This window comes from Cyprinodon tularosa, unplaced genomic scaffold (assembly GCF_016077235.1).
Source record: "Cyprinodon tularosa strain WSP-4 unplaced genomic scaffold, ASM1607723v1 ctg877, whole genome shotgun sequence".
Taxonomy (NCBI): Eukaryota; Metazoa; Chordata; class Actinopteri; order Cyprinodontiformes; family Cyprinodontidae; genus Cyprinodon; species Cyprinodon tularosa.
In genome coordinates, this window is record NW_024039648.1 from 194,379 (window position 1) to 222,086 (window position 27,708).

Consider the following 27,708-nt stretch of genomic DNA (forward strand, 5'->3'; position numbering starts at 1 on the left):
ATATGACGTACTAACAGAGCGGCGACGAAGAGGAGCCAATTAAAAGATCAAACTCTTGCCGAAACCAGTGGGGAGAAGAGCAAAAACATCTTTTCCTCTGAGAAAAGCCTCCAGAGCAGTGTTTTGCTCTTCTTTCAGTGAAGAAATACTCTGTAATTCCCATAAAACTTGCTCGATAGCCACGCTAACGCTAGTTTCATCGGCTGAAGCCGCCATGTTCTTTAGACTGAACCGTCGTGCTTCTCGTTGCGTCATACCTCAACCCGCCTCAAAGCCAACGCTGATTGGACGTTCGTTTGGTGAACGGCTCCAAATTTTCTTTAACGGAGAGTCTCCAGACTGATTAGCGAGTGAAACCTTGAAAGCTCGCGAGATCAGGATGGTCTCACGAGGCTAGGTCTCATCAGCGTCTGTCCAATCAGAGGTCACAGTCAAACGGCGTCTCCTTCAGGATCACAGTCCGACAGCGTTTAGAGGATTTCCCCGTTGCAGAACATTTGGGAAATTTAGTTTGAAAGATCAAATTAAATGTTGTCTGGAGGAAACATGGAGTCCACAGAATATTCAGAGGGAGGATGGACAGCAGACTGCTGATGTGAATAATTATTATTTGTAATTTAAATATTATTTTCATTTAATTGTTTTTCTTCCCTTCCTGTGTCGAACAGGTCATGGTGTTTGTTCACGCCCGCAATGCCACAGTGAGGACAGCGTTCAGCTTGATAGAGATGGCCAAGAACAGAGGAGAAATTTGCTTCTTCCAGCCGGACCAGGGCCCAGAGTACGGCCAGTGTGAAAAACAGGTACAATCAAAGACGGGTTGTTTCTGAGTGAAGTTCAGCTCAGCTGGGCTCCAGGAGACGGAGGGAAGCGGCTTTCTAGAGCAGCACATCAGAATCACAGCGCTTCAACAGACTGATTATTGTTTCAGCTTCTCCTTCCTGGTAAAAGCCCAGCTGCTCCTGCTGACTATAAGATACTGAAAGCCAGATGTGCTCCGTTGAACCATCTAGAAGCTGCAGCAGCTAAACCAAATTTTAGGTTTCCTCTGTTAGATTATTTATTTCAGTATACCTGTCTAACAGATGATGGTTAATCAGCGGCTTCGGATCTAAATAACCGAACAAAATCTGAGCCGAACTTTAGAGCTTCATTTGAAAACCTGGAGAGCAGAGAGGAAATTTTCTGATCTCCACACCTGAGCATTCCTGGGGTTTGTGGCTGATTGTTGCTTCCTCTATTTAAAAACAATAAAACATTAACAAGTTTCAGTTTAAAGGAAAAGTCCGCTTAGCAAGGAATAATCAACGGATCATTATTTATACCTAAGACTAATATATTCACCGTGATTCAATGAATTTAGCGTTAGCAGTAAAAAATATTTAAAAAAATAATTTTCATTGCGATCACTGACTCTAGGAGCGGCCATTTTTGCCCAAATATAGTAGCCCCTCCCTCCTGCCATCTTCCAGCAGTGACGTCACGGTGCGGTAAGCCTAGCGCCATTCTCCCCGCTTTACAAGCTAAATCAATGGGAACTACTAGCAGAGATGTCAAAAGTACTCACTTTCCGTACTTGAGTAAAAGTACAGATACTTGTGTTAAAAAATCCTCTGGTAAAAGTGGAAGTACTGATTAAACTTCTTTACTCAAGTAAAAGTAACAAAGTACAGGCTTGTAAATTTACTTAAAGTATAAAAGTAAAAGTAGAAACCACTTTTTTCATGCCGTTGCCTACATTTTAAATGGATGTCTGCCAATAGGACTAGATCTCCGTTGTGTTCATTTTCAATCATCTCGTCGTCCATGCTACTATGCTAACGCCACCGCCACCAAGCTGCCATGATTTGCCGCCAATGAATACCGCCGAATCTGTCGATTCATCTTGTAGTGGTGCGTCAAATGCAACGTAGATTCCCATCCAATTAGATTGAATTTGGTATTTGTGAGAAAACGGCTCGCCAGCTCCCGTCTCACGTTAGAGGAGGAGTAAGCAGATGACTTGCAAAAAGGTGGCAAGAACCAGCGGACAACAAAATTCCCCCTTAGCCATTGGGACTGTGCCCGTTAAATAGACCCACCAATAATCAGCCAATTGGGACAGCCCAACTAAACAGGAAGGCAAATCCCCAATAAATCACAGTTAACATTGTAGAAAAATAAATACAGACAATAGCATCATTCATACAAAAACATACATATTTATGAAATAATTTGACCATACTAACATTACCATTTCACCTACTTATTACCATGCAAACAATTATTACATACATTGAAATCCCACTTAACACCCCTGCCCTCTAATAGTCTTTTCCAATGCCCTGGGACAATGGATAAGAGACTGGCTCCAATGCGGTACGTGTTTCCACACGGACGAGTATGCTGACGGACTAAGGGAAGAGAACGTGTAATTTGACTGGGACGTTTTATTGCCGACTACGGAATGTATATTAAAGCTGTCGCAGTGGGTACCTTCAGAGTTTGCTACGCTGGTGAGTAAGTAAAGTGTTGAATGAAAGGTGACGTTGTAATTTCGGAACTAGTGTAAATTACCGGGTGAATTGTTTGGAACTGCCGCCGCCATGACGGCCGGTCTGTGGTGCATGCTGGGAAATGTAGTGAAGGATGTGACGCTGTGTGTGATAGACGGCGGCTACACTTTGGGAACAGAGGGGGGAAACTGCTCCGTTTTCACAGTATTGATGACGTGAAAAATAATAACGGTAACTCCATTGAAATGATTCAAAACTAAAGTAACGAGCCAATTTTTTAAAATGTAAGGAGTAGAAAGTACAGATATTTGTGTAAAAATGTAAGGAGTAGAAGTAAAAAGTCGCCATAAAAATAAGTAGTAAAGTAAAGTAAAAATATCAGAAAAATCTACTTGAGTACAGTAACGAAGTATTTGTACTTCGTTACTTCCCATCTCTGACTACTAGACACATCTGCCTCCAGTAAAGCACCTTCTAATAAAAATTACTTTTACCGTATTTTCCCGACCATAAGGTGCACCGTACTAAAAGGTGCAGTCTCAGTCATGTGTGCCATTTCTGTATTTAACACACACATAAGGCGCACCGGATTAAAGGGCGCGGTTTTTATATAGTGGTACATGTCCTCTACTACCTTTAAATACCTCTACTGCGTATTTAAAAATAGAGCGGGAGCAAAACTGAGTATGATTGTGCTTTATTCATGTATTTATTACAAAGTATTAATCAAACCCATCAAAGTCATCATCCTCTGTTTCTGAATTAAACAGCTGCACTAAATCAGACATGCCAGTTTCCCCTTCTTCGCTGTCAGAGTCACTTTCTGTGCAGCGCGGCTCCTCGGAAATGATGCCGGCTTTTGCAAAAGCTTGAACAACAGTGCCAGCAGACATGTTAGCCCAAGCATCTACAATCCATCCGCAAACTGTGGCGTAACTTGCCCGGCGCTGCCTTCCACTTTTCGTGGAATTATTCTGCCGGCAGAATATGTTCGCTTTTATTATCCTGCTGCCTGCTGTTTAGATTGTACCAGTTAGTTCTGACGCGCGGCTGAAGCAGCTTTGCTGCTCTGGCTGCGCGGTGCAAAAGTGTGTCTGACGCGTGTTGGGCGGAGCTATCCTATCCTTTCTTTGCCTTGCAGCTATATTTGCTGTCCAGCAGCAAAACTTCAATTTTTCCATCTCGAGCAGCAGCAGCACGTTGGCGGCGCGTCAAGCGCGTCAGATGCTTAAACGCTCCCGACGCGCTGCGCCTGCTGCTCAGAACGCGCTCATTTGTTTCACCATGTTTTTCACATCAGCTGTTAGATGGGCACATTTGAGTCACAGATTAACAGCGATGGTGATGCGTGGAAAAAACCACCTGGTCTCCTCACTTACAGCCACTCTGCATGGTACATGGTGGTCTCAAAAGTCCGCAGTAACAACACACATAGGCCGCGCCGCACTATAGGGCGCGCCGCACATTTTGAGGGGAAAAAAAAGACGTTTATATGCGCCTTATAGTCGTGAAAATACGGTAATTAAAAGCACTTATTATTTATTGAACAGTATATAATGATTTTATTTTTAAACTACTTCCAGAAGTTTGACTTCTGATGATATGACCGGACTTTTCCTTTACATATATAAGAAACCGTCATTAACAAATCAATTAACAATGCGAGGGAGCAGGAAACATGGCTGCTGGATGAAAGGAGGGAAAAGCGCTAAGCTGGGGGATAGATGCACTCAGTTTCTGTTTTCTCCAGTAGATACATCCCCCCCTAAAACAACGCTGCTGCTTTTAAAACGTTTGGAGCAAGAAGGACCAACCTGCTCCAGTTTGGGAAGAGCTGGATTCCCTGATTAACAGCCTTTAATAAGTGTGTGTGTGTGTGTGTGTGTGTGTGTGTGTGGGCACCCGGACGGTGAAGGTGTGTAATTAATGGTCTCGGTGCTGGGAGAGTACACAGAGGGGCAGCTTTATTCTTTCTCAGAGGACAGTCAGTCAGATCCAACTCCTGTATTTAAATCTGCTGTAGTGATAAATTTAGTAACCTTTTCCTCCTTTCCCTGGGGCTGGGCCAAGATTGATGTGCCTCTAATCTCTTCTCTCTTTAAATGGGATATGTATACAAATCAGATCACTTTTCATGCTTTGGAAAACTGGAAACAGAAGCAGGAGATTAGGGAACTAAAAATGGGGCATTATGACCTGGTTAGTTTGTGAAACTCTGCTCTAAAAGTCCTCCTGCAGTTTCTGTACATAAAGGAATCATTTTTAATTGAATAATGCGTATTATCCACTCCATTAGTTTAACTTTGAATGTGTGTTTTTCCCTCCCTGCGCTCCGCCAGAGGAAGGGGCATCAGGCCGACTCCACTTTAAACCCACACAGAGATAATGCACTGCTTATTCGCACTCTGGAAATTGCCCCGCATTAATATTTATAGGTGTTTTTTAATCTCCAATATGCATGTGCGGTGAAATAATGCCCCTCTAAGGTCACTCCAATAATTTAGCATTTATTTATCCAGCTTTAGATGATTTATTTTTCTCTCTCCTATCCATGTTGTTTAATTGGCTTTATCTCAGGAGCTGGAGAGGCTGTCAGTCAAGCTTAGACATCTGGATTTAGCCTCTCCACTCGCGTCTTATTAAACACAGTTTTTCCTCCTGAGCTGACGAGTGGAAACGTGCAGAAAACAGCCTGTTTGACTCTGCAGCTCTGCTCTCTCATCATGTTGGTACACTTGCTGTTTAAATGTTCTGCAATGAAGAGAAATCCTCTGTTGGTGTAAAAGTGGAAGCGGCTGCACATCTTATGCTGTTTCCATGTTGCTTCAGCGCTCCTAGTCGCTCCTGTCAGATTAGCATCCCAGCAACGGTCTGTCCTTCATCTAGGCCAGGCATGCAAAAAGTCAGTCCTGGAGGGCCGCTGTCCTGCTCCAGCACTGCTGATTTTCATTGGTAGCTGATCAAATGGCTTTTGCTGAACTGCAATCATCAGAATCAGCTGTGCTGAAGCAGGGAAACCTCTAAAACCTCCAGGACAGCGACTCTCCAGGAAGGACTTTGGGCATGCCAGATCTAGCTGCTCAACGTCATCCAGCTGCTTGAAAAGTTCCCCATGGAGTCCGCCATGTTTGGAAGGAAGTACCATGAAAATAGCTCCTCCTTTTAAAGCAAGGAGTGAAGTTAGGAAGCTGAGACGGAGGCATTTCTTGCAAGAAAAAAGGTTGAAATGTATTTAACGCCCTCAGACGAAGGGATAGGGCTCTGATTGGGCAAAGCTCAGTACCTACTGTTATACACACACTCAATACAGGGGTGGAACTGTCCCACCCCTATATAAAGAACTTTCTCACACACAAACATTTGGTTATTCCCATGAAAAAACACTTCAATTCATCAAGGACATAAATTTTAGCCAGATTAAACTGAGAACAGGTCTCCTTTTCACGGCATGGAGGAGGCTGTGTGAACTCAGTATCTCTCCTGACCCTCCCTTCACCCTGTCTAGAGTCGGGAGGCATTTGCTTTCTGTCATCCTCACTCTTAACTCCAGCAGACAGACTGGTACAAGACTTCTAAACAATCACCCCTATTTATGCAGATAAAAAGCACACTTTAAATATTTTATCTCAGGCTGAGGAAAAATATGCTTCCACAACAGTTAGTTAGGTTCCCGCTCAGTGTGGCTCCAGCGGTTTCCAGCAGACGCTGTTTGTGGGAATTTGGCTTCGTTTTAGAGGAAAGTCGTCTGCAGGTAGATGGGTGACAGTATTCCTTCCAGGAATAAATACTTGATCTGAAGGGAAAGTAAACAGAAACACTGATTTCATGTAGAAAGCTCAGTTTGCTCAGACGTTTTATCTGTTATCAGACCCATACATGCCTGCAGGCGTTTGCCGATTCTTTGGTGCATCCGGCGGCCATGTTTGCTGCTTCCTCTGCACTGTTAACATTTGATTTGTCCATAAAGGTTTGTTTGTTTAAATTGAGAGGTGTGTATTGTTTTTGATTACTGTTGTTGTTTTATCATGCAAATAGAGTAAGAGAGCGGCTCTGATGTCATAATAATCAGCATCATGATCAGAAACCTGCTTCAGTCAAAGTTCAATCTGAAGAGAAGGAAAACCAAATTTTATCTTTTCTGGATTTTTCTGAGGCACAAATGAGCCTGACCGTGTGATCAGCTCTTAATCCGGTTATCAGGCTGATTTAAGATGATCTTGGATTAGGAAACGTTTCAGACTATTTTCATGGTTTCAGTAGAATTTTCTAATAACCACAACATTGATCCAAAGTCTGCTGCTGGACCCACTGTTCTGTCAGACCAGCATACCCAGTCAGACCAGACCCATTTATTCCTTTAGTTTATCAGTTTAGTACGAAAAAGACTTTAAACTACCTCAACAGGCGTGTTTCCCTTTAGGCGTGTGCAAAAAAACTATTTACTTACTTTTTGGTGTTTTTTGAAGCGATGGCGATCAAACCTTAAATCATCATGTGACAGAACGCCGGTTCTGAACGACCCGGGCTTCTGTTCCAAAAGGATTTAGAGCAGAGTGATGATGAATCTTTATTTTCCCAGTCACTTCTGCTCAAAAGGAAATTTAATTTAATTCATCAGCTTTTATATTCCCTCTAAAATTTGAACATTAGAATAACGTTTTTCTGGATTATTTTGGACCTAAAGTGAGCCGTTTGCTTTAGAGAAGCAGGTTCGTCCCCGCTGGCAGAAGCAGGGAGTTCATTTTTGATCTATTTAAGAAAAAGAATTCAGTCTAGAAATTAAACTTTTAAAGTTTTCAGAGCAGCTTTGCTCTTTTTCTCTTTTTCATGTTTTATTTATTTATTTTTTACATTTCTTTTATAGATAATTTTTTTTGTGTGTGTGTTTCTTGTTTTTAGATTTAGTTTTATCAGTCCCATTCTCTTAAAATTGCATTTAAAGCTGACATTCTAAACACCAATCAAAACGCTGCTGCCATGGTCCAGCAGACCAATAGAAATGCATCTTTCCTCCAGAGGAAAAACCTCCAAACGTGACGACGATCTGATCTGGAAAATACAATTAGGATGAATTAAATCCCTAAAACTACATCTGAAAAGAGACAAATATGAACATATATATATATAAAAACAGCAAAGTTTCTTTGTAAAGCTCTCTTTGATTAAAATGTTTTCAAAGTTTTATATCTGGATAGCTTATTTTTTTAAATTCCTTGGCTTTGAAGAACGGTGTAAGGAAATTCCCTCCATACTGATGGAACCAAACGGTAATAAAGTGATGAAGGTCTTTGGGTCTCTGCCGGTTCTGATGTTCTGACCGCTGATGGACGCCGTTCTGCTGCTCGTCTCTGAAACCTTCCTGCTGCTCGTTCAGGTCGCCGGCCACCCTCCGACCCGACGGGGGCAGGCCCCAGCTGGAATAATGACCCCATCATCATCATCATCACAATCACTGAGGCCTGGCCGCGTAGCCTGATCAAATTGGACCATCTGATGCTCTTATAGCCGCCGTCCGACGGCGTCCTTCAGGCTAACGCTCATTCCAGGAAGCTCCCGTTGCTTTCAGGCTCCCCCTGTTCCCATTGCAGCTTGTTAGCTCTGTGCCTTAGAGCCGGAGCGTTTTTAGAGAACGGTGACCATTAGAAGCACCTCTCAGTCCCTGTGGTGTCAGAAACACGGAGGCCATCATAAAGCCGCCGTTTTCCTCACAGGCTGCTTCTTTTGTTAGGAACGTCCAGGTGGGTTAGTGGGTCTGTTTGTTTTAATGGTGGATCATTTAATCCAAAAGTAACGAGGATTATCTATGCAGCCGCATTTATTTCAAATTTCTGATTTTTAAATAAAATAATTAAAGTAATAAAAGAATGGGTCAAATTCTGCATATTTCAATTTAACTAAAATGGATTCATGAATACAAATGTTCACCATATTAAAACAATGTGAAGATATCAGTATAAGTGAGTAAAAGGATCATGTTACTCAGAAAAAAGTGTGTAGTTGCAGAAAAAATGTGTAAGAGTTGCTGAGAAACGGTGATGATTTAGTCTGGAAATGTGGATTTATCCAAAGTGAGACAAATCAGAAAGAAAAACCTGTTTTCATTTGGTTCTTTAAAGGAAAAGTATTCAGAATTCAAACTTCTGAAAGTTCTTTAAATCTAAAATGATTCCATCCTGTTCAATAAATGATCAGTGTTTTTAATTTAGAGTCATTTTCATGTGGATGTGCTTTACTGGAGGCATCCATGTTTGTCAAAGAACACTACTGCCACCTACTGGTTAGTGACATTGTCACGGTGCGGTATCAGCTGTTGATCAAGTCCCAGTGCCGTATCTGGTGGTTTTTTTAGGCAACCGGCTTGTTTTTTAAATGAAAGTAAAAAAAAAAAAGAAAAATCAGTACATTAAATTTGGAAAACCTTTTTAAAATAAACATTTCTCATTTCGCAATATTTTTTTCAAATAAGAAAAGATATTTATAAACCTTATTGTTTCACATTAATTCTTTTCACTATTTAGAATTTTTATTTTCCATTTTTCCAGATTAGCTCTGATCCCGATCTGATCGACCAGTAAGGATGTCACTAGCGCCCAGTAGACCAATGGTCTTTGATCCTCAGTCCAAAAGAAACCCCGCCCCCCCAGGGAAGGGAATATAATCTGCTAAAAGAAAAGACATTTGAAAAAAAGAAATGAAATCTGTTAAACAAAAACTGCAAAAAGTTATTTTAAACAAACTGAATTCAGGGATAACAGCAGGTCCTTTCAAAAGCTTTTTATAGCAAAAATGTTTCCAAGGTTCTTTTTCTGGGTTTCATCGTAATTATTATTTTTATTTATGCTTTATTTACGTCCCATGATGGAGGCGCTGGTGCCGGAGCTTCTTTTATTGGTCAAAAATGGTTCTTCTCATAAGACGTCTGAGCGGGTTTGAGAGAGAGAAATGGATGTGAGGAGATTGGTGAAAATTCTCCCAGTCCAGCCGTCCGCCCCTTTGATGTTTTTAACTGGTTTACAGGAATCATGGAAGGCTTGAAGATGTGGAGGTTCTAGGTTATCAGGATGTTCCCATCAGACGTTTTAAGCAGGGAATGGTTTGCCTCCAATCACAACAAAGTACTGCAGGTGGGATGACTTACCCCCTGGATCCCACATCCTCCTTATTTATCTAATATGACATCATTAAATCTCACCATCAGAATCAATCACACCTTTCTGCCCAAACCTTTTCTTTTCCTTCTGGGTCTTTGTAATGGGAATAATCAACCAAAGCTGGTTTGTTCTCTGCCTCCATCTCTTCATGCCTGCAATAAGAACGTCTTTTTGAAGTTCTTAGACTCTTGGAAGCTGCTGTGCCTCTCAGTATAAAATGAATATTTTGATGGAGATGAGAAATGTTGAAGTACCGATAGTTTGAATCCAATCATTTAATTCAACGGTCGTAGTTTTTGGGAATATAGAAGATTTATGCTGTAATTTGTAGTTACTGATCCGTCGTTAGCATATTTTAATTTGACAAACCGGATCTTCTCGACGTTCTTTTTCCTGTTTGGTGCGATTGCAATGGCGGATCCTGACCTGGCCGGACCGGAGCAGAGCTAAAAATAGCTCGGCTCCGTATTTTGACGGTGAAGGACGGAGAAGACGTAGGTGGACGGAGACGTGAGGAGGAGTAGCGGTGGACGTGGAACAGCTCTCATTGATTAATGTACGGGTGGCGGGGCGGAGGATGTGGAATCTGGGGGTAAATCTTCCCACGTGGATTACTTTCTTGTGATTGGCTCATACATGGCAGCTTTGTGATTGGTGGCAAACCCTCCCTGTTTTAAAAAATGTTTTTGTATGGAGGCACATCAGGAGAGTCTCAATAATCCACACAATGCAGTGAAGTTTAAAGACCGCTGGTGCTTTGTAATTTCATTGATAGAGTTGATGGAGCAGAAATGCTTTGGTGAATCCTGCTGAGCGTCAGTGGATCTTGTCCTTTGTGTGTGTGGATTTTTTTTGCTTGTGTGAATCGTGCTCGGTGTGGGGATCTGGTCCTGTGCATGTAGAAATCACAAGTGTGTATTTGTGAAAATTGAGATCATTCTATCTCCATAGATCTTTGCTTCATCAGATGTAGAAGAAAAATCCCTTTCACACATGGTGGATGGAAGAGAACCTGGACAAAGTTCTCACTGCTGCTCTTTACTGAACAACATCAACCTCATTCCCTCCTCCTCTCCTCTTCCTCACCTCCTTCCCTCCTCCTCTCCTCTTCCTCCCCTCCTTCCCTCCTCCTCTCCTCTTCCTCACCTCCTTCCCTCCTCCTCTCCTCTTCCTCTCCTGGAGCAGAGTTTTGGTGGAGGATAAGAGCCACCTTGTGGCCCCAGGGGTCCATTACAGATCAGTCCCCATCTCTCCGGCCCTCTCGGCGGCTCTAGCGGGGCCACTGATGTCATGGAACCCATTATAGTGGTTTGGATGTAAAGGTGGAGCCTCATGGTTGCTGATAAACGTTTATCCTCCTCCTCTGGTTGTGAGAAGAGCAGCTTTCATGTGAATTTTATTTTGACAGGATGCAGCGCTGCAGACAGTCTGATGGCTCCAGGGCCTCCAGGGACTCTGCAGCATCACCAGACGAGGCTCATTAACGTCTCGGTTAGCTTTCATTCCATGCTATTTTTACCCCCGGAGTCCGCCGCCTGTCCTCTCACCGCTTCAGCTCCGTGACGATATGTCATGTTTCCAAAGGCGCCGATCAACAAAGACGAGCCACACCTCAAAGGCTGCTCCAAGCAGCAGTGACAAACACTCCTACTGTGGTCCACAAGCTGCCGCCTTAAATAGAGGACGCCTTTAGTGAGGCGGAGGGAGAGCGTGAGGAAAACTGTGTGAAGTACTCCTCCATCCTGTCTGGCTGTCCCTCAGGGAGCAGCTCTGCGTGTCATCGTGTTCCTCCTCTTTCATGGCCGCCTATTCAGGATGAAAACGTAGGGAGTTTACCAGCCGCCCCCAGCTAAACGAGCGGGGAGCGTCCGTCACAGCCGCCGTCTGCGAGGTGAAACTACAAACTCCCATCCAGCAGAAACAGACTTTCTCTGCTCGTGGTTTTAAGGTTGAAGATTAGCAGAAACTCAACTATTTTCCACTGATCTCTATTTATTCACTGGATTGCTGATTGCCTGAAAAAAGTGAAGCAACCGTCCGCCATATTGGTACTCCCCACTCCCACAGAGACACCCAGTTAAAATGCCTCCTTTGCAGCATTTAGCTGCTAAAACCAGCAGTTTTCAGTCTGCAGGACTTCTTTCTAACGTGGAATCACATCCACGTTAGAAAAAAGAAAGTAGAGGAAATGGAAAGTATTTCACTGTAAATGTTAATGTAGTAATTCTTTATTAAATGCATGTTGCTGGCGTTTTTGTAGTTTGTAGCATTTATTGCATGTTGAAGAAAAAAAAGGAATTGAAGCATTTGACCCCTATATATATATATTTTAATTTATTTTTTCTTAATCTTATATATATTTAAATATAATCAACCTTGCCTTCCAACGGGCAATCAGCAATCCAGTGAATAAACAGATCAGTATTTTAAAGGCAAGTAACGACACATTTTCTAATACTTCCCTCAAAAAGGAAAAACAACCATTTACATATTTTTGTCATAAAAACCTAGAAACATTTTACGATGGTTATCATGGAATACGCTGCTTCCTCTTTTCTAGTCAAAATGTGACGCATTTTTTCAACAAATGATTATGTTTATATTTAAATGTAATATATTCAGTGCTTATTTAAATCTTAAACTTTGTGTTAATCTTTGCTGGTTTAGTTGCTTATTCATCTCCAGGGGAGGGACTTCAGGTAAACATGGTGTTTCATTCCCTCCAGGTAAACACTGAGCTGCGCTCCGTGTGAAGGCAGGAGTCTCCACCTTCATGCAGGAGTCGTTCTCTTGCAGTGATGATGCAGCAGCTCATCGTCTGAGCGCTCGCTGCAGAGACACTAAAGCCGGAAACGTAAGAGAGAAAAATTGCTGCGCTGCTTTCGTTTCTGTTCATCATGGCCGCCCTTAAGGTCTGCTTATAGCCTGCTATCGCAAATGTTTTTGGTGGCGTCTGGTTATTGCGTGTCGGTTATTAGTCGGTGTGTGATGGTTAGACACTGATAGATCTGGTTCTAATAAGTTTATTCGAAGGGAAACTAACGTCAACCAAAACCAGTGGGACGTGCGAAAAGCTGAAGGATGACAGCCTTTCAATAACATTTGGAGATCAACCACATTAGAACCTGGAACAGATGTGGAAAAGGTGCCACAAACCCAGAGGAAGAGATCACTTTGGAAATGAAAAATCCTTTAAAGATTTGGATAATAAAACTTTATCTTCAGAGGAACAGGATAACTATAACTAGTTCATAGGTAAAAAGAACGAGCTGATTAAGATGTGAATTGTGAGATGTGACATGGAAGGACATATGTATGTGTTGATATAAAAATTGTTATTGAAAATAAAAAGTTCAAAAAAAAAAAAAAAGAACGAGCTGAAAGTTCAGTTCCCTCAGATGAAAAGGAACTAGTTCATGTTCATAGTTCACTTTTTCAAAGAATGAACAAAGTTCACCAACCTATAAATGAACTAGTTCAAGTTCATTTGGTAAATGAAGCGCAACAATCCTCCACAATCCAACCTCATATTTCCCCCTTTAAATGTGTGATCATTCCGGTTATGGCGGCCACGTAGGAAGACATGCAGAACTTTGCTCCGCTGTCTGCTGCACTTATTAAGGGAAAATAACTGCTGCTCACGAAAAATTTGTGTCAGGAAAAAGATATAATGCCTAACTCATCCAAACAGCTCAAAGGGAAAAGTGAGGCATCCAAGCAAACGAAGCTTTTTGACCACAACCTCCGCGGTGAAGCTCGCAAAGCCAACAAAAACATGGCGGAGCCTGAAGAAATTAATGACTCAGAAAATAGTAAGTCTGACCAAATTTTGGTCGCGCTCGAATCATTGAAAAGCGAGTTCTCCTCGAAACTCGACGGTCTGTTGGTGACACTGCAAGATATGAAACAGGAGATGAAAGACTATAATGAACGTATGCTGCGAGCAGAGGACCGTATTTCCTCCGCGGAAGATGAAGTGGCTAACCTACAAGCTAGTGTGAGCGCCTTACAGGCTAAAAACAAGTCGATGGAAGACAAACTCACTGACTTGGAAACAAGGTCTCGCTTGAATAACTTAAGGCTTGTAAACTTGCCAGAAGGAGCCGATAGTTCAGATTTATGTGCTTTTTTGGAAAAGTGGATACCCGAAGCACTGGGAAGTGAGAAGCTGCAGACCTCTCTGAGCTTGGAAAGAGCGCACAGATTGGGCCCGAGAAAGGACAGCGCCTCCCGACCCAGAGCCTTGATAATGAAGTTTCTTAACTTCAGAGAGAAACAAGCCGTCATTCGTGTTGCACGGGAAAAAAAGGATATCTTCTATAAAGATAAACGGGTCCACTTCTACCCCGACCTGGCCGCCGGGCTCCACCAACAGAGGAAAAAGTTCGACCCGATCCGGGAGGTGCTGCGCAATCTGAACATCCGCAATGGAATAACTTATCCTGCAACTCTCCTAGTGACTTACGAAAACGAGACACTGGCATTTAAAACACCAGAGGAAGCAAGCGAGTTTATCAAAAAACTCCAGAGAGCTCAGGACGCATAAAGCACTAAGTAATGCCTCAGACGGTACGTGAAGTCTGCGAGCTTATTCGGTTTGTTACATGTTTATATTTCTAATATGTTGTACAGTTGGGTTCCTAACTTGGGTTACAAAAATTATTCAAATGTGAAGAGTACCTTCGAATGCTGTTCAGTGTTCGTGTGCAGGAGTCTTTATTGTGCCTGGCAGCGACGGGAGCACTTTTTGCAGAGTGAACTGGACGTGGTTCGGCTAATCCTCAATGACTGTGGATTGGCTAATGGCAATAACGGGAGACATAATGGTTGTGGGCGGGGCTCCTTCTGTTTGGGGAAGAGATTTGGTAGTAGGGAAAGGGTTATGTTCTTTATGTTCGCTATGTAGGATGTATGTTCTATCATCCGGTTTTGTTGTGTCTCACATTTTTACAACGCTAAGCATCCCACTACTTTTGTTGATGTATGTCTCAAACTGTAAAATGTAATTTTATTTCATGGAACTGCAGAGGGCTCCAACGCCTTTAAAAAGTCAAACAGGTCATGAATAGACTGAAAGAAATGGAGTCTAAAATTATATTCCTCCAGGAAACGCATCTTTTAGATGAGGATAATTTGAGGGTGAAGAGGAGGTGGAGGGGTAATATATATACAGCACCGTTCACGTGTCATTCTAGAGGAGTTATGACACTAATACATGAATCTGTACCATTGCAAATTGAAAACATTATTAAAGACAAAAGAGGAAGATACCTAATACTTCAAGGCTCCCTAATGTCGGAAACTAATTCTAACTAATATATATGGCCCTAATGTGGATGATAGTAAATTTTACAATGATTTACTCCTCACTCTATCTACGCTTAAAGGATCTCACATAATGGGGGGGGATTTTAATTGTACATTACACCCAAGCATGGACAGATCAACTGGAATTGATCAATCGCATAATAACTGTAGAGCTGCAATTTATAGAATGATAAAGGAGCTGAAGTTGATGGAAATATGGAGAGAGAAAAATCCAGCTAGCAAAACATACTCCTGTTATTCAAGTTCTTTCAAAACCTTCTCCAGAATAGACTTCTTCTTAATCTCTGCAGAGTTACAGTTTAGGATTCATGATTGCTTCTATGATAACATTGTAATTTCTGACCACGCCCCATGTTGCTTGGTTTACAGAGATGACCTATTAAAGAGAGACCCACCGAGATGGCAGTTCCAGCATAAATGGTTACAAGATAAAAACTTTGTGAAATATTTAGGGAAACAAATAGACGAATTCTTACAATTTAATACTTCAGAAACGACAGCATGTACAAAATGGGAAGCTCTTAAGGCCTACCTTAGAGGTCACATTATTAGTTATACAGCGTTTAAAACGAAACAAACTGAAAAAACTCGAACACAATTGGAAGATAAAATAAGGTTAATCCAAGCTAAAGTAAATAGTGGAGATAAACAATTAGAAAATGAATTACTGGCTTTGAGAGCAGAATATGATAAATACTCAGCTTCAAGGGCGGCATCAAGTTTGTTGCGACTTAGGCAAACATTTTATGAACAGGGCAATAAAGCAGGCAAGTTACTGGCATGGCAAATAAAACAATTAGAAACTAAACAACCAATTACATCTATTATAGTAAATGGACAAATTTTACATGATCCTCAAGAAATTAATGTAGCCTTTAAGAACTATTATGAAGAATTATATAAGGCACAAATAAACATCAAATCGGAAGATATAAACCAATTCCTTAAAAATTTAAATATACCAAAATTTTCAGAGGAAGACAAGGAAAACTTGGATCTAGAAATGACAAAAGAAGAGCTAGGGCAAGCCATTAATGATATGAAATCAGGGAAAAGAGCGGGACCAGATGGTCTCCCCATAGATTTATACAAGACGTTTAAAGATAAACTTTTGACCCCTCTACTAGATATGTTTCAGGAAGTTTTCCATTCAAACTATCTCCCCCCCTCAATGAACGCTGCCATGGTTATCCTTCTGCCAAAGCCAGGCAGATCTCCAAACAAATGTGAGAATTTTAGGCCCATTAGTTTACTAAATTCAGATCTAAAAATAATCTCCAAGCTGCTAGCACGACGTTTACAAAAGGTGCTCCCAAAATCAATTGATCGAGATCAAAATGGATTCATTTCGGGGAGGCAGGGTTTTCATAACGTGAGGCGAGTTCTAAACATAATTCATTATAATAGAGGTACCTCAGACTCAGCTCTTTTATCACTAGATGCCGAAAAGGCATTTGATAGGGTTCACTGGGAATATCTTTTTCAAGTTATGGAAAAATTTGACTGTCGTAATAATTTTGTAAAATGGGTGAAAATATTATACAACAATCCCTCAGCTGAAATAATGACTAACAAGAATATATCTAGATCAATAAAGATCAACAGGGGCTGCAGGCAGGGTTGCCCATTGTCACCTTTACTATTCACTCTGGCAATAGAACCATTTGCCATTGCTATTCGCTCACACCCACATCTTAGTGGAATCACTGTCGGACCTACAGAACATAGGATTTCCTTGTTCGCGGACGATGTGATCCTTTTCATATCAAAATTAAATCAGTCAATACAAATTATTTTGGAAATAATTAAATCATTTAGTGATATATCTGGATACAAGATAAACAGAACCAAATCTTCAATTCTTTTATTAAATACAAATGAAAAAATTAACCCATCAATAGGTGTATTACAGTTTAAGATGGTAAATGAATTTAAATATTTGGGGATACACATCTCACCAGATTTAGAATGGGTAGCTGCGACCAACTACAATCTCATATTAAATGAAGTAGAAAATTCATTTGAAAGATGGATGTCTCTACCAATGTCTATGATTGGGAGAATAAATACAATTAAAATGAATATACTGCCCAAGTTACTTTACATATTTCAGAATGTTGCTCTTCCACCTCCTCCTGAATTCTTCTCCCAAATAAAGAAGAGGATGTTAGGTTTTTTGTGGAATAACAGAAAATCCAGACTCCGTTTGTCTTTACTATATCTCCCTTATGACCGTGGGGGCTTGAATTGCCCAAATTTTCACTTGTACTACTATGCTGTGCAGTTGAGATCTATGATGTTTTATTACAGTGATCAGTCGCCGCACTGGGTTGACATGGAGACTCAGGATTTAAAAGTGACTCTCCCCTCATACTTCTATTCAGATTCAGTATCAAAGCTTTTGAAACATACTAAAAATCCATTTCTTAAAAACATGATAAGCGTATGGAGAGATGTAAAAAAAAAAAAATTAATGAGCCACACTGCTTGTCTCTGTTCAGCCCAGTATGGGGTAACCAATTCTTTGTACCCGGTAGAGCTGACTCAACCTTTAAAGCATGGAAAAACAAAGGACTCCAGATGATTCGGGATTTTTATGTATCAGACTCAGACATACTAATGAGTTTTCAGGATCTACAACAAAAATTCCATCTAGATAAGAAACATTTCTTTAAATACCTTCAACTCAGAAACTTTATAAGAACGAGTCAAAATAATGTGCTGGCTAAACCTGCCAAATCAGCTTTGGAAAAAATGTTAACAAGGGATAGTTTAAAGGCAGGTATTATATCAGAGTTCTATCACTCACTAATGTTGCATACATCTGATGGATCTCATGACAGACTTAATGCTTGGAAGGGTGATTTACAGTTAGAGTTATCTGGGGAAGAGTGGCAAACAGCATGCAAATTGGCCCATACCAGCTCTATCAACACGGCACTGAAAATTATCCAGTTTAAATGGTTAATGCGGGTTTATGTAACACCAGTGGACCTCAACAGATATAATGGGGAAATACCTGATGTATGTCCAAAGTGTGCAGTGGATAGAGGAACTTGGATTCATTGTGTGTGGTACTGTAGGAATATTATATTGTTTTGGAAAGAGGTAAAAGATGCAATTGAGGAAATTATTTCCAAACAAATAATTATGGATCCGAAGCTGTTTGTGTTTGGACTAAGCCCAGACAAACATAATTACACTAAAAACGAATTAATTTTTATAAACTTAGGTCTGCTTAATGCAAAAAGATGTATATCACTTTTCTGGGGGAAGTCCCATAGACCGACTATAAAACTGTGGTTGCAGCAGATGGCATCTACCCTCCCTCTGGAAAAGATTACATATGTATTAAAGGGTAAACAGAATCTGTTTGAATCCATATGGAATCCCTTTATTAGGTATGTCCAACATCTGAACTTCTTGGAAGACGGCGCAAATGACTGAAGATTCTGCTCACTGCGGTTCCCAAAGAAAATTTTGTTAGAGGACATGCACTGCTGAAGTAATTATTTCAGTATACGGATGAGGTGTAGATTATGCGATGGGTTACATTGGAACTAAGAATGTGGGAGACATGTTATTGTTTTTGTTCTGTGTTGTGTATTTCATTGTGACTTGAACCAAACTACTATTATAACTGGCATTCTTTGTTAAATGTTCAAGCAGTTTGTCTTAACTGTTAAAATTTCAATAAAGATATTTTGGAAAAAAAAAAAAAAAAATGTGTGATCATAATATATAGAAAGAAATGGAAAATCCTGGATGCAGTCCAGGTTTACTGGATGTGCAGTGAAGCCTTTATTTAGCCGAATGACTCAGAACTTCAGGAACATTCAGGAACTTTCAGGAACATTCAGGAACATTCAGGTTCTGCTGAAAAGATCTGAATCAAAATGATTTCTTCCTTTCCCCAGTCAGTAGCAGATATTTCCACAGATGCTCAGATGCTTTAACTCCATGTGAGGCTTTAAATGTGAAGTGGGCGTGGCCTAAGGATGGACTTGTTTTTTCCTTTGTTAGTTGATCAAACTCATCGCCAAACGCTCTGCTAAACTGGGACAGACTTTATTGTTTCTTAAGGATCAAATCTCTTTTGGAGTCTCAACATGTTTGCTATTATTTTCCATTTCATCTGCGATCTAAAGTAGCAGAAAGTAGAAAACAATCATTTTCAGTGTTGAAGGAAAGCCCTGCTCTAAGACAGACTGAGCTCTGCCATTTAACAAGGAGACACAAAAAGTCTCAGCTGATTTTTACTGTTTTTATTAAGATCTGAGGGCAGGAGAACAAACTTTAAAAATGACTTTCATAGAGATTGGAAACAATTATTCTACTTGTAGAAAATGAAGAGGTGCTGTGGGCCCATTCAGGAGAACAGAAGGAGTTAATCCAGAGTTTAGATTCACTAACAGAACCACAGGAAGATCATTCTGGATCCACTGAACAATGGAAATAATCTGGACCGGATTCTGGATCCATTCTTCCCATGTAAATACCAGTGAAGCTCTGCCTAAGAATGAGCAGCAGTGCCCTCTGGTGGATGGTGGTAACATTTCCACACGGAGAAATGGTGACGAAAGAAATTCATTGTAGACTGAAGGGCTTAATTAATCCAGTAGAAAACATTTTAATCGACTATTTGCTTACATCTTTTCTCTGAAACATTTGTGGCCAGATAGCGAGGAGAAACCCGTAGAACAGCAGCCTGTCCAGCTCAGCTGGTCTGTCTTTAAACTTTCCTCCTCAGCAGCTTCAGTCTGCAGCCGTATGATTGAATCAGCTAATTAAATACTCATTTACTCCATCCATTGTGTTTTTATCTGTTTAATACCTCTCTGCTTTTCAAGCATTCAGAAACATTTCAGACCTATTAAACTGGGACTTATGGAGGCCTTATTCATTCTGTCTTTAGGCTGTTTTTATGAAATCAGACGGCTTCTTCTCACAAACTAATGGAAATATTTAGACTGTTGAACAATCGTTTGCGCATTAGAGGCCTGATGGTGCAGATCAGATGAAGCCGATCAAATCTGCATTCAGAGGAACCTTCTAATTTGAAAGTAAAAACAGATGATGCCTTTTTTTTCAGCTGTCCTGATAATTTCCTGCGTTTAGCAGAGAGGGCTCTGATTGAGCTGCAGAACAACGACAAACATGCAATAGGAGGGTGGATCTCAGGCTCCGTTCTGTCCTGACTTCCCAACATCAGCCACCATGAACATTCGGCCCATCAGAGGGAGCAGTTTGCTGCGCCGCAGCGTGACAGAGACGTCTGGTGCTCCTCAGTCGGTGCTGATGGTCGGGGCAGGCGGTACCACCCGGGTGATCCTGCATCAGAACTGGGGGGTTTCAGCCTGGCTGTCTGATGACGTCCCCTCCAGGTGGGAGCTGTGATGGACTGAGTGGAGACGGCGCCTGGCTGTCTGCGAGGCTGCAGGCGGCGCCGCCTAATGCCACCCGATCAGGAGCTTAGGTCACTGCCATCTCAGATCCAGTGGTGGTACTGCAGACCTGAGCTCTAAATCACCTCAGATTAGAGCTGCTGTAACACACTCCCACACCTCAGAGCAGAACCTCAGCCGCAGCATTTCAATCAGCCCAGGAGTAGCTGTGCTCCGGCGTGCCCCCAGGCCCTCAGGGGCCCCGCCAGGCCAGGGTCTGCCCTGCTTTTTTTCAGACATATGCCTTCTGACGGCATGACAGGAACGTTTTTTGTTCTGTTACATCATTTCTCTGGGTTTTCTGTGTGAGCAGCAGCTTTTATCCAGCAGAGCTTCTGCTGTGAGGCTGGAACTGGACGGAGAGAGAAATGACTCTGAGCTGCAGAACGAGAGGAACCCTGGATCTGGTCTGAGCGCCGCCTAATCAAAGCCTTTTCTGCATTCAGAGTGGAGTCATTAATGATGAAGCCAATGTGCTTTTAGCGTGCTCCGTGGTTCCCCATGCTTCACTGCTTCAGCCACTTATTACCCTGCTTCCATCAGACATGCACCTGCTCGGCCTCCCCCTAATGGGAACACGCCAACCACATCAGCGTGGCTGTTTTAGCGTGATGCTGACCTCCATTCAGCCTCAGGTTCCTGCCATGGCGCCGGATTCACGCAAACATGTTAACCAGCTTCATTGTTCTGGGATCACAGCAGCAAAATGATCAGCTAGTTCCACCTGCAAACCCGCCTCACAGCCTCGGATCAGTTTTAAAGCAGAGGATTGTTATCAGGATGCTGGGGGGATATTTCTTCCTGCATCACTCGCTCATGTTTTGGTTTTACTGCACAGTGAACAGGAGGAAGGATTAAAAGCTGCTTAAAAATCTTTATTGTCAAAATGGTTTTTGACGCTTTGCTCAGAACAGCGGAATTCAAAGAAGATGGAGACAAAAAAACTTCATCTGATGTATTTTAGCCTTTATAAAGTTCCTTGCTGGGAAGTTAAACATGTTTATAATTCAGTGACAAACAGGAATTCAGTGTTACTGAAATGTTCGTGTTTGACTAGTTGATGTTTGTTTTTTTCTTAATCCTGAAATTTAAGTTGGGATTGAAATCATCCATCCATCCATCCATCCATCCATCATCCCTCCATCCATCCATCCATCCATCCATCATCCCTCCATCCATCCATCCATCCATCCATCATCCCTCCATCCATCCATCCATCCATCCATCCATCCATCATCCCTCCATCCATCCATCCATCCATCATCCCTCCATCCATCCATCCATCCATCCATCCATCATCCCTCCATCCATCCATCCATCCATCATCCATCCATCCATCCATCCATCCATCATCCCTCCATCCATCCATCCATCCATCCATCCATCATCCCTCCATCCATCCATCCATCCATCCATCCATCCATCCATCCATCCATCATCCCTCCATCCATCCATCCATCCATCCATCCATCCATCCATCCATCCATCCATCATCCCTCCATCCATCCATCCATCATCCCTCCATCCATCCATCATCCATCCATCCATCCATCCATCCATCCATCATCCCTCCATCCATCCATCCATCCATCCATCCATCATCCCTCCATCCATCCATCCATCCATCCATCCATCCATCATCCCTCCATCCATCCATCCATCCATCATCCATCCATCCATCCATCCATCCATCCATCATCCCTCCATCCATCCATCCATCCATCCATCCATCCATCCATCCATCCATCCATCCATCCATCCATCCATCCATCCATCCATCCAAACACACCCACCTCCTCCAGCTGCTCCCAGAGGCATCATCAGTCCAGCTCAGAGACATCGTCCCTCCAGCATGTCCTGGGCCTTCCACCAGGTCTCCTCCCAATGCGACATGCCTGGAACACCTCCTGAGGGAAGACTCCGACTTTCAGTGTCGTTGTGTCCTTGGGCAAGACCCTTCACCTGCATTGTCTACTTCTGGTGGTCAGAGGGTGGCGCCAGTGTACGGCAGCCCCGCTTCTGTCAGTGTGCCCCCGGGCAGCTGTGGCTACAATGTAGCTTGCCACCATCAGTGTGTGAGTGAATGGGTGAATGAATGTAGTGTAAAGCGCTTTGGTCAAGTCTCCTGACTTGAAAAAAAAGGCGCTATATAAGTACAGGACATTTACTTAAAATAATGAGCATTAAACTCCCCCTTCATCTGAAAGAAATGTTTTCTTTATAGTTTCTATCGGTTCAGAGAGAGAGATGGCTGTGTGTCACATCATAATAGTTCCCCAGGGAAACAGGAACCACGACTCAGTTTATAGAGACGTTGATTAATTTAAAGGCAAATTCCAAAACGCTCTGGTTGTGTATAGTAAAGGGTCAACAGGGGGCGCTGTTATACTCAGGCAGGTGAAACACTCATGGTGAACATTGGATGTTATCCTGCTCTGATGACTCTGCTCTAACTAAAAGCTGCATTATTATTTTGATGTGACTTTGGTTGTATGCTGACTGCTTGTTAAGCTCCATAAACATTTCCACCTTCATTTAGTTTTACCAGAAACAGTCGACAGCTTTTTCGAAACCAGAAGCTTTAACGGCTCCTTCTTTCAAACGCTGTTAGAGAATGAAATCTGGTGACGAATGAACATCAGTTTCAGTGAAACGTTTAACATTATCTGGAGAATCAGCATTAGCTATGCTCTCTTCAGCAGATTTCATCCTAATTTCATTTCCAGACCCAGCAAACGGATCGGTCCTCTGTGGGCTACAGCGGCAGTCCAGCTGCACGCCGGTTCTCCTGCTGCAGCCCTAGTTTGCATACCAATGCAGACATCCAGCGGCTCAGTGGGTGTGAGGCAGACAGCTGCTGACAATAATGGGCTGTCTGTTTGTGGTGCAGAGGGCGGCTGGTTCCTGACCTCCATTTAGATGCCCAGAGAGGGAGAGATAAAGCTCTGTGATGAGGACTCACCTTCAGCCATGGGAGGTCAGAGGCCTTCTGTCAGTCAGAGCCAGCGTCTCCGTCCCTCACACCGCCATGGACTTTCATTTCATTAAGGCTTTTTTAACTTTTTGTTGTTTTTTTTTCTGTTTCCTGAGGACGTGGCCTTCTTTGTTCAGACTGCATGTCCCTTTAAATCCCTCTGCCTTCCCTCTGAGCTCAAACGGATTAGATACACTGGAAAAACCATCTAGAAATAAGTAAACATTTCTTAAATCTTAGTTTCAATCGGTAAATAAGATGATTTGTCAATGGAATATTTCTACTCTTAAAGTAATTAGATAATATGTGCTTGTAATAAGACGATGCAGTTGCTTTTTTTTATTTTAAATGTAAATTGTCTTGTTTCCTCCATTCAAGACAAAATTTACTTATTTTAAGAAAAAATGACTTGTATAGATTTACATTTTTTGCATTGTAAATCTAGTTATTGTTGATTTGCTTCAAATTTCTTGAAGATTCCTCTGTTCTTATATTCTTCATGCTTCTCTCCGTTTCATTAACACTAGGACTCCCACTGGCCGTCAGTATCAGCATGAGTAGTAATGATGTCATCGACTGAGATGGTTCTAGTGTGCGATAGGAACCCATTGTGGATGTAGAACTTAAAACAGGACTAATATATATATATATATTTAAAGGCTTTATTGTTTGCTAATATTATTTGTGGTCTAAATTTGGACCGGCTGATTTTTTTTTTTAAGGTTTTAGTTTATTAAAAAAAAAAAAAATGTGAAAATGAAGGAAACATAGAAACAGGAAAAGTCAGTTAACATGAGCAACATAAGATTAAAGTCGTAGGGAAGCGGCTGTTCCAATCGTTGCACTTCCGAATTCTCCCGAGTGGTGCCCGACTTTACACCAGTGAATAAAGTGAATGTGATTGGTCGATTATCGAGAGGGCGGGATTGTTGTGGCGGAAGGTTTGCAAGCAAGTTTGGTTGCGGCCGGTTTGTCTGAAGCATGTTGCTAACCAGTTAGCAACTTAGTGCTAGCAGGTTCCCAATGGGAAATTCCATTGGGACCAAGTAGCACTAAATTGGTGGCTTAGAAACGACGCTGTCAAGGAACGCTATGGACAGAGGAAACATGCAAGAGGAGGAGAGTTTAGTGTCGGAGGTCGTGGATGAGTCTCCTCCGTCATCCATTTTTTATTTAGCGGAGGAAAGCGGGGACGAAGATGTTGTGGAAGAGGACGCCAGGGCGGCAGAAGCTTGGTTTGGTGTAGAAGGCTTCCAGCCGTACATGTTTGAGCCCTTGCCTCGCAACGCTGCCAGTTCTGTTAGCTCTACGCCTGCCGAAGACACAGACGTCCATCCCCGTGAACACTGGGACGCAACTCAATGGGAAAGGAAAGTAATTTGCGACATAGGAATCAAGATGCTATGGCCGAAAAAATTTGATAGACAGACGACTGTTGATATGATTGGCCGAATTTAGGTGTTCAGGCTGACGTAGAACTAACTGGCCTGCAGAAGAAAAACTGATTTTAAGCCAGGATATCTTTTAAAAATAGAAATGGTCTAAATTTTGGGACAATATGATAAAGAGTACATTTATATACATGTTTAAGCCAGAATGATTTGAAATTTGAATATGACTTCCCTACGACTTTAATGTCAATAAAGTTCTTTACCTTTAATATCTCAGAACCGTCAAAATGACGGTCTTGTGAGTTCTAGTGTTAAATGTAAGGAAGTCATTCTGCTTCATTATCATCATTAGCATTCTAATATATATCAGCTGGTTCAGTTGTTTTGCCGTATGATGGAGACTGTATAAGACGGCTGTACCAGGAAACATGTTAAAGAGAATAACTTTGCCTGTAATGCTTTGCTTTCCTCCATGTTTCATTTCTTCTTCTTTGTCGTTCGCGACTGTTTGATCTCACATCATGAAGCATCCATGTTATTGTCAGCAGTGCGTTGTTGACTTGCTGCTTCCTCCATCCTGAATGAGGAAGCATCTCCATCATCTGCCACCAAAGTTAACTGCGATTAATGAATGGGAAACATTTAAAGCCGAGGGCCGCCGCCTGAAGCACAAACATCCAGTAAACGCCGCCGCGCTCCATCCGGTATTAACACTAACTGGCAGAAAATCTTTAACTTCTTATTGTTTTCCTTCTTTGCCTCCATTGCTTTAATTTGAACTTTAGCTGGAGAACACAGCGGGAATGAAAACACGAGTAAAAAGTCTTCAAATAGCTGCTTTATGAGCAAATAACCGGCTTATATGTAACATTTTGCATTGAAGCTTCCCGATTAAAGGTGTTTCTATGAGTGACCATGAGATTAAAATCTAGCAGATGTCCGTGAGTGGAGTTATGTTTGACACAAACCAATAAACTGAGAGATTAGGAACGAACAGGTGAGCAGAGGAGGTGGAGGAAGGTAGAGACACCAACAGGAACCTGAGCCTCTCTAACTAGAAGCTTTATCAAAAAGGAAAGTTTTAAGCCTAGCCTTAAAGTAGACAGGGTGTCTGCCTCACGGACTAAAACTGGTAGTTGGTTCCACAGGAGAGGAGCCTGAGAACTAAAAGATCTGCCTCCCATTCTACTTTTAGAAATTCTAGGAACCACTAGTAAACCTGCAGATTGAGAGCGAAGTGCTCTGTTAGGAACATAAGGAACAATCAGATCTCTGATATCAGATGGAGCTTGGCCATTTAAGGCTTTATATGTGAGAAGGAGGATTTTAAATTCTATTCTGGATTTAACAGGAAGCCAATGAAGAGAAGCCAGGATAGGAGAGATATGATCTCTCTTTTTCATTTTCATCAGAACTCTGGCTGCAGCATTTTGGATCAGCTGAAGGCTTTTAACTACAGTTTGTGGACTTCCTGATAGTAAAGAATTACAATAGTCCAGCCTTGAAGTAACAAATGCATGGACTAGTTTCTCAGCATCACCCCTGGACAGGAGATTTCTAATTTTTGCAATATTCCTCAGATGAAAGAAGGAAATTCTAGAAACCTCTTTGATATGGGATTTAAATGACAGGTCCTGATCAAAAACAACACCAAGATTTTTTACTTTATTATCTGAAATCAGTTTAATCCCATCCAAATGAAGTGACTGACTAATCAGTTTCTTTTTCAGAGACTCTGGTCCAAATACTATAACTTCTGTTTTGTCTGCATTCAGAAGCAGAAAGTTAAGAGTCATCCAGGTTTTTATGTCTTCAAGACATGCCTGTAATCTATGTAATGGGTTAGCTTCATCTGGATTTATAGACAGATATAGCTGGGTATCATCAGCATAACAGTGGAAATTAATCCCATGCTGACTAATAACTCTACCGATTGGGAGCATGTATAAAGTAAAGAGAATTGGTCCTAGCACTGATCCCTGTGGTACTCCACAGGTAACCTTTGAGCGTGTTGAAGATCTATCATTAACATGAACAAACTGAATTCGATCAGATAGATCAGATTTAAACCAGTCTAGTGCTGTTCCTTTAATTCCAACTAAATATTCAAGTCTTTCTAAAAGAATATTATGATCAACTGGATCAAATGCAGCACTAAGATCCAACAGGACGAGCACAGATACAAGTCCATTATCTGAGGCCATGAGAATATCATTAGTGACTTTCACCAGAGCTGTTTCAGTGCTATGATGAGCTCTAAAGCCAGACTGAAACTCTTCAAAAAGTTCATTATGGTGGAAGTGATCGCAAACTTGTTTGGCAACTACTTTCTCAAGAATTTTAGATAAGAAAGGAAGATTGGATATAGGTCTATAATTGACCAAGTCATCTGGGTCAAGAGACGGTTTCTTAAGCAGAGGTTTAATTACAGCAACCTTAAAAGCTTTAGGTACATATCCCTGTAACAGAGATAGATTAATCACATCTAAAATGGAGGAGGAGATCAAAGGGAATACCTCCTTAAATAACCTGGTTGGAACTGGATCTAACATCCAAATTATGAATCAGAGATGCATTCTAATAATCCTCAGTAACAGCCAGGAAACGTAATGACCAGGAAAAAAGTTAACAACAATCCACTGGACTTTGTTTCCAAGTTTGAAGATTTTTCTCTTCCATCCAGGAAGATTTTTCAATCCAAAATGTCAGAAATAGCGTTTAGTTCCAGGTTTTATCCAGCAGCCCAACAAAGCCTGGTTTTAGTTTAGAAAACATGCAAATAGAAACGGATGAACGGGTCCCCCCCTTTGGAATGGGGGTCGTTTGGCTTCTTTGTTAGCCTGCAATGCCCCATACCTGTCTATGTCTCTGAAAGTGGAGTTGTTAGAGGGAATGGTTGGCCTGGCTGAATAGGGGAGATCTTCT

General features: G+C 41.7%; 1 protein-coding gene across 1 annotated transcript in view; it reads left to right on the forward strand.

Annotated features, from left to right (window-relative positions):
- Positions 1-27,708, forward strand: part of ascc3 (activating signal cointegrator 1 complex subunit 3) — a 238,607-nt gene that overhangs the window by 145,059 nt on the left and 65,840 nt on the right. The window contains exon 14 of the mRNA XM_038273563.1: positions 669-803. Within this exon, the coding sequence (XP_038129491.1) occupies positions 669-803 (135 nt within the window). The remainder of the gene's footprint in view (positions 1-668; positions 804-27,708) is intronic.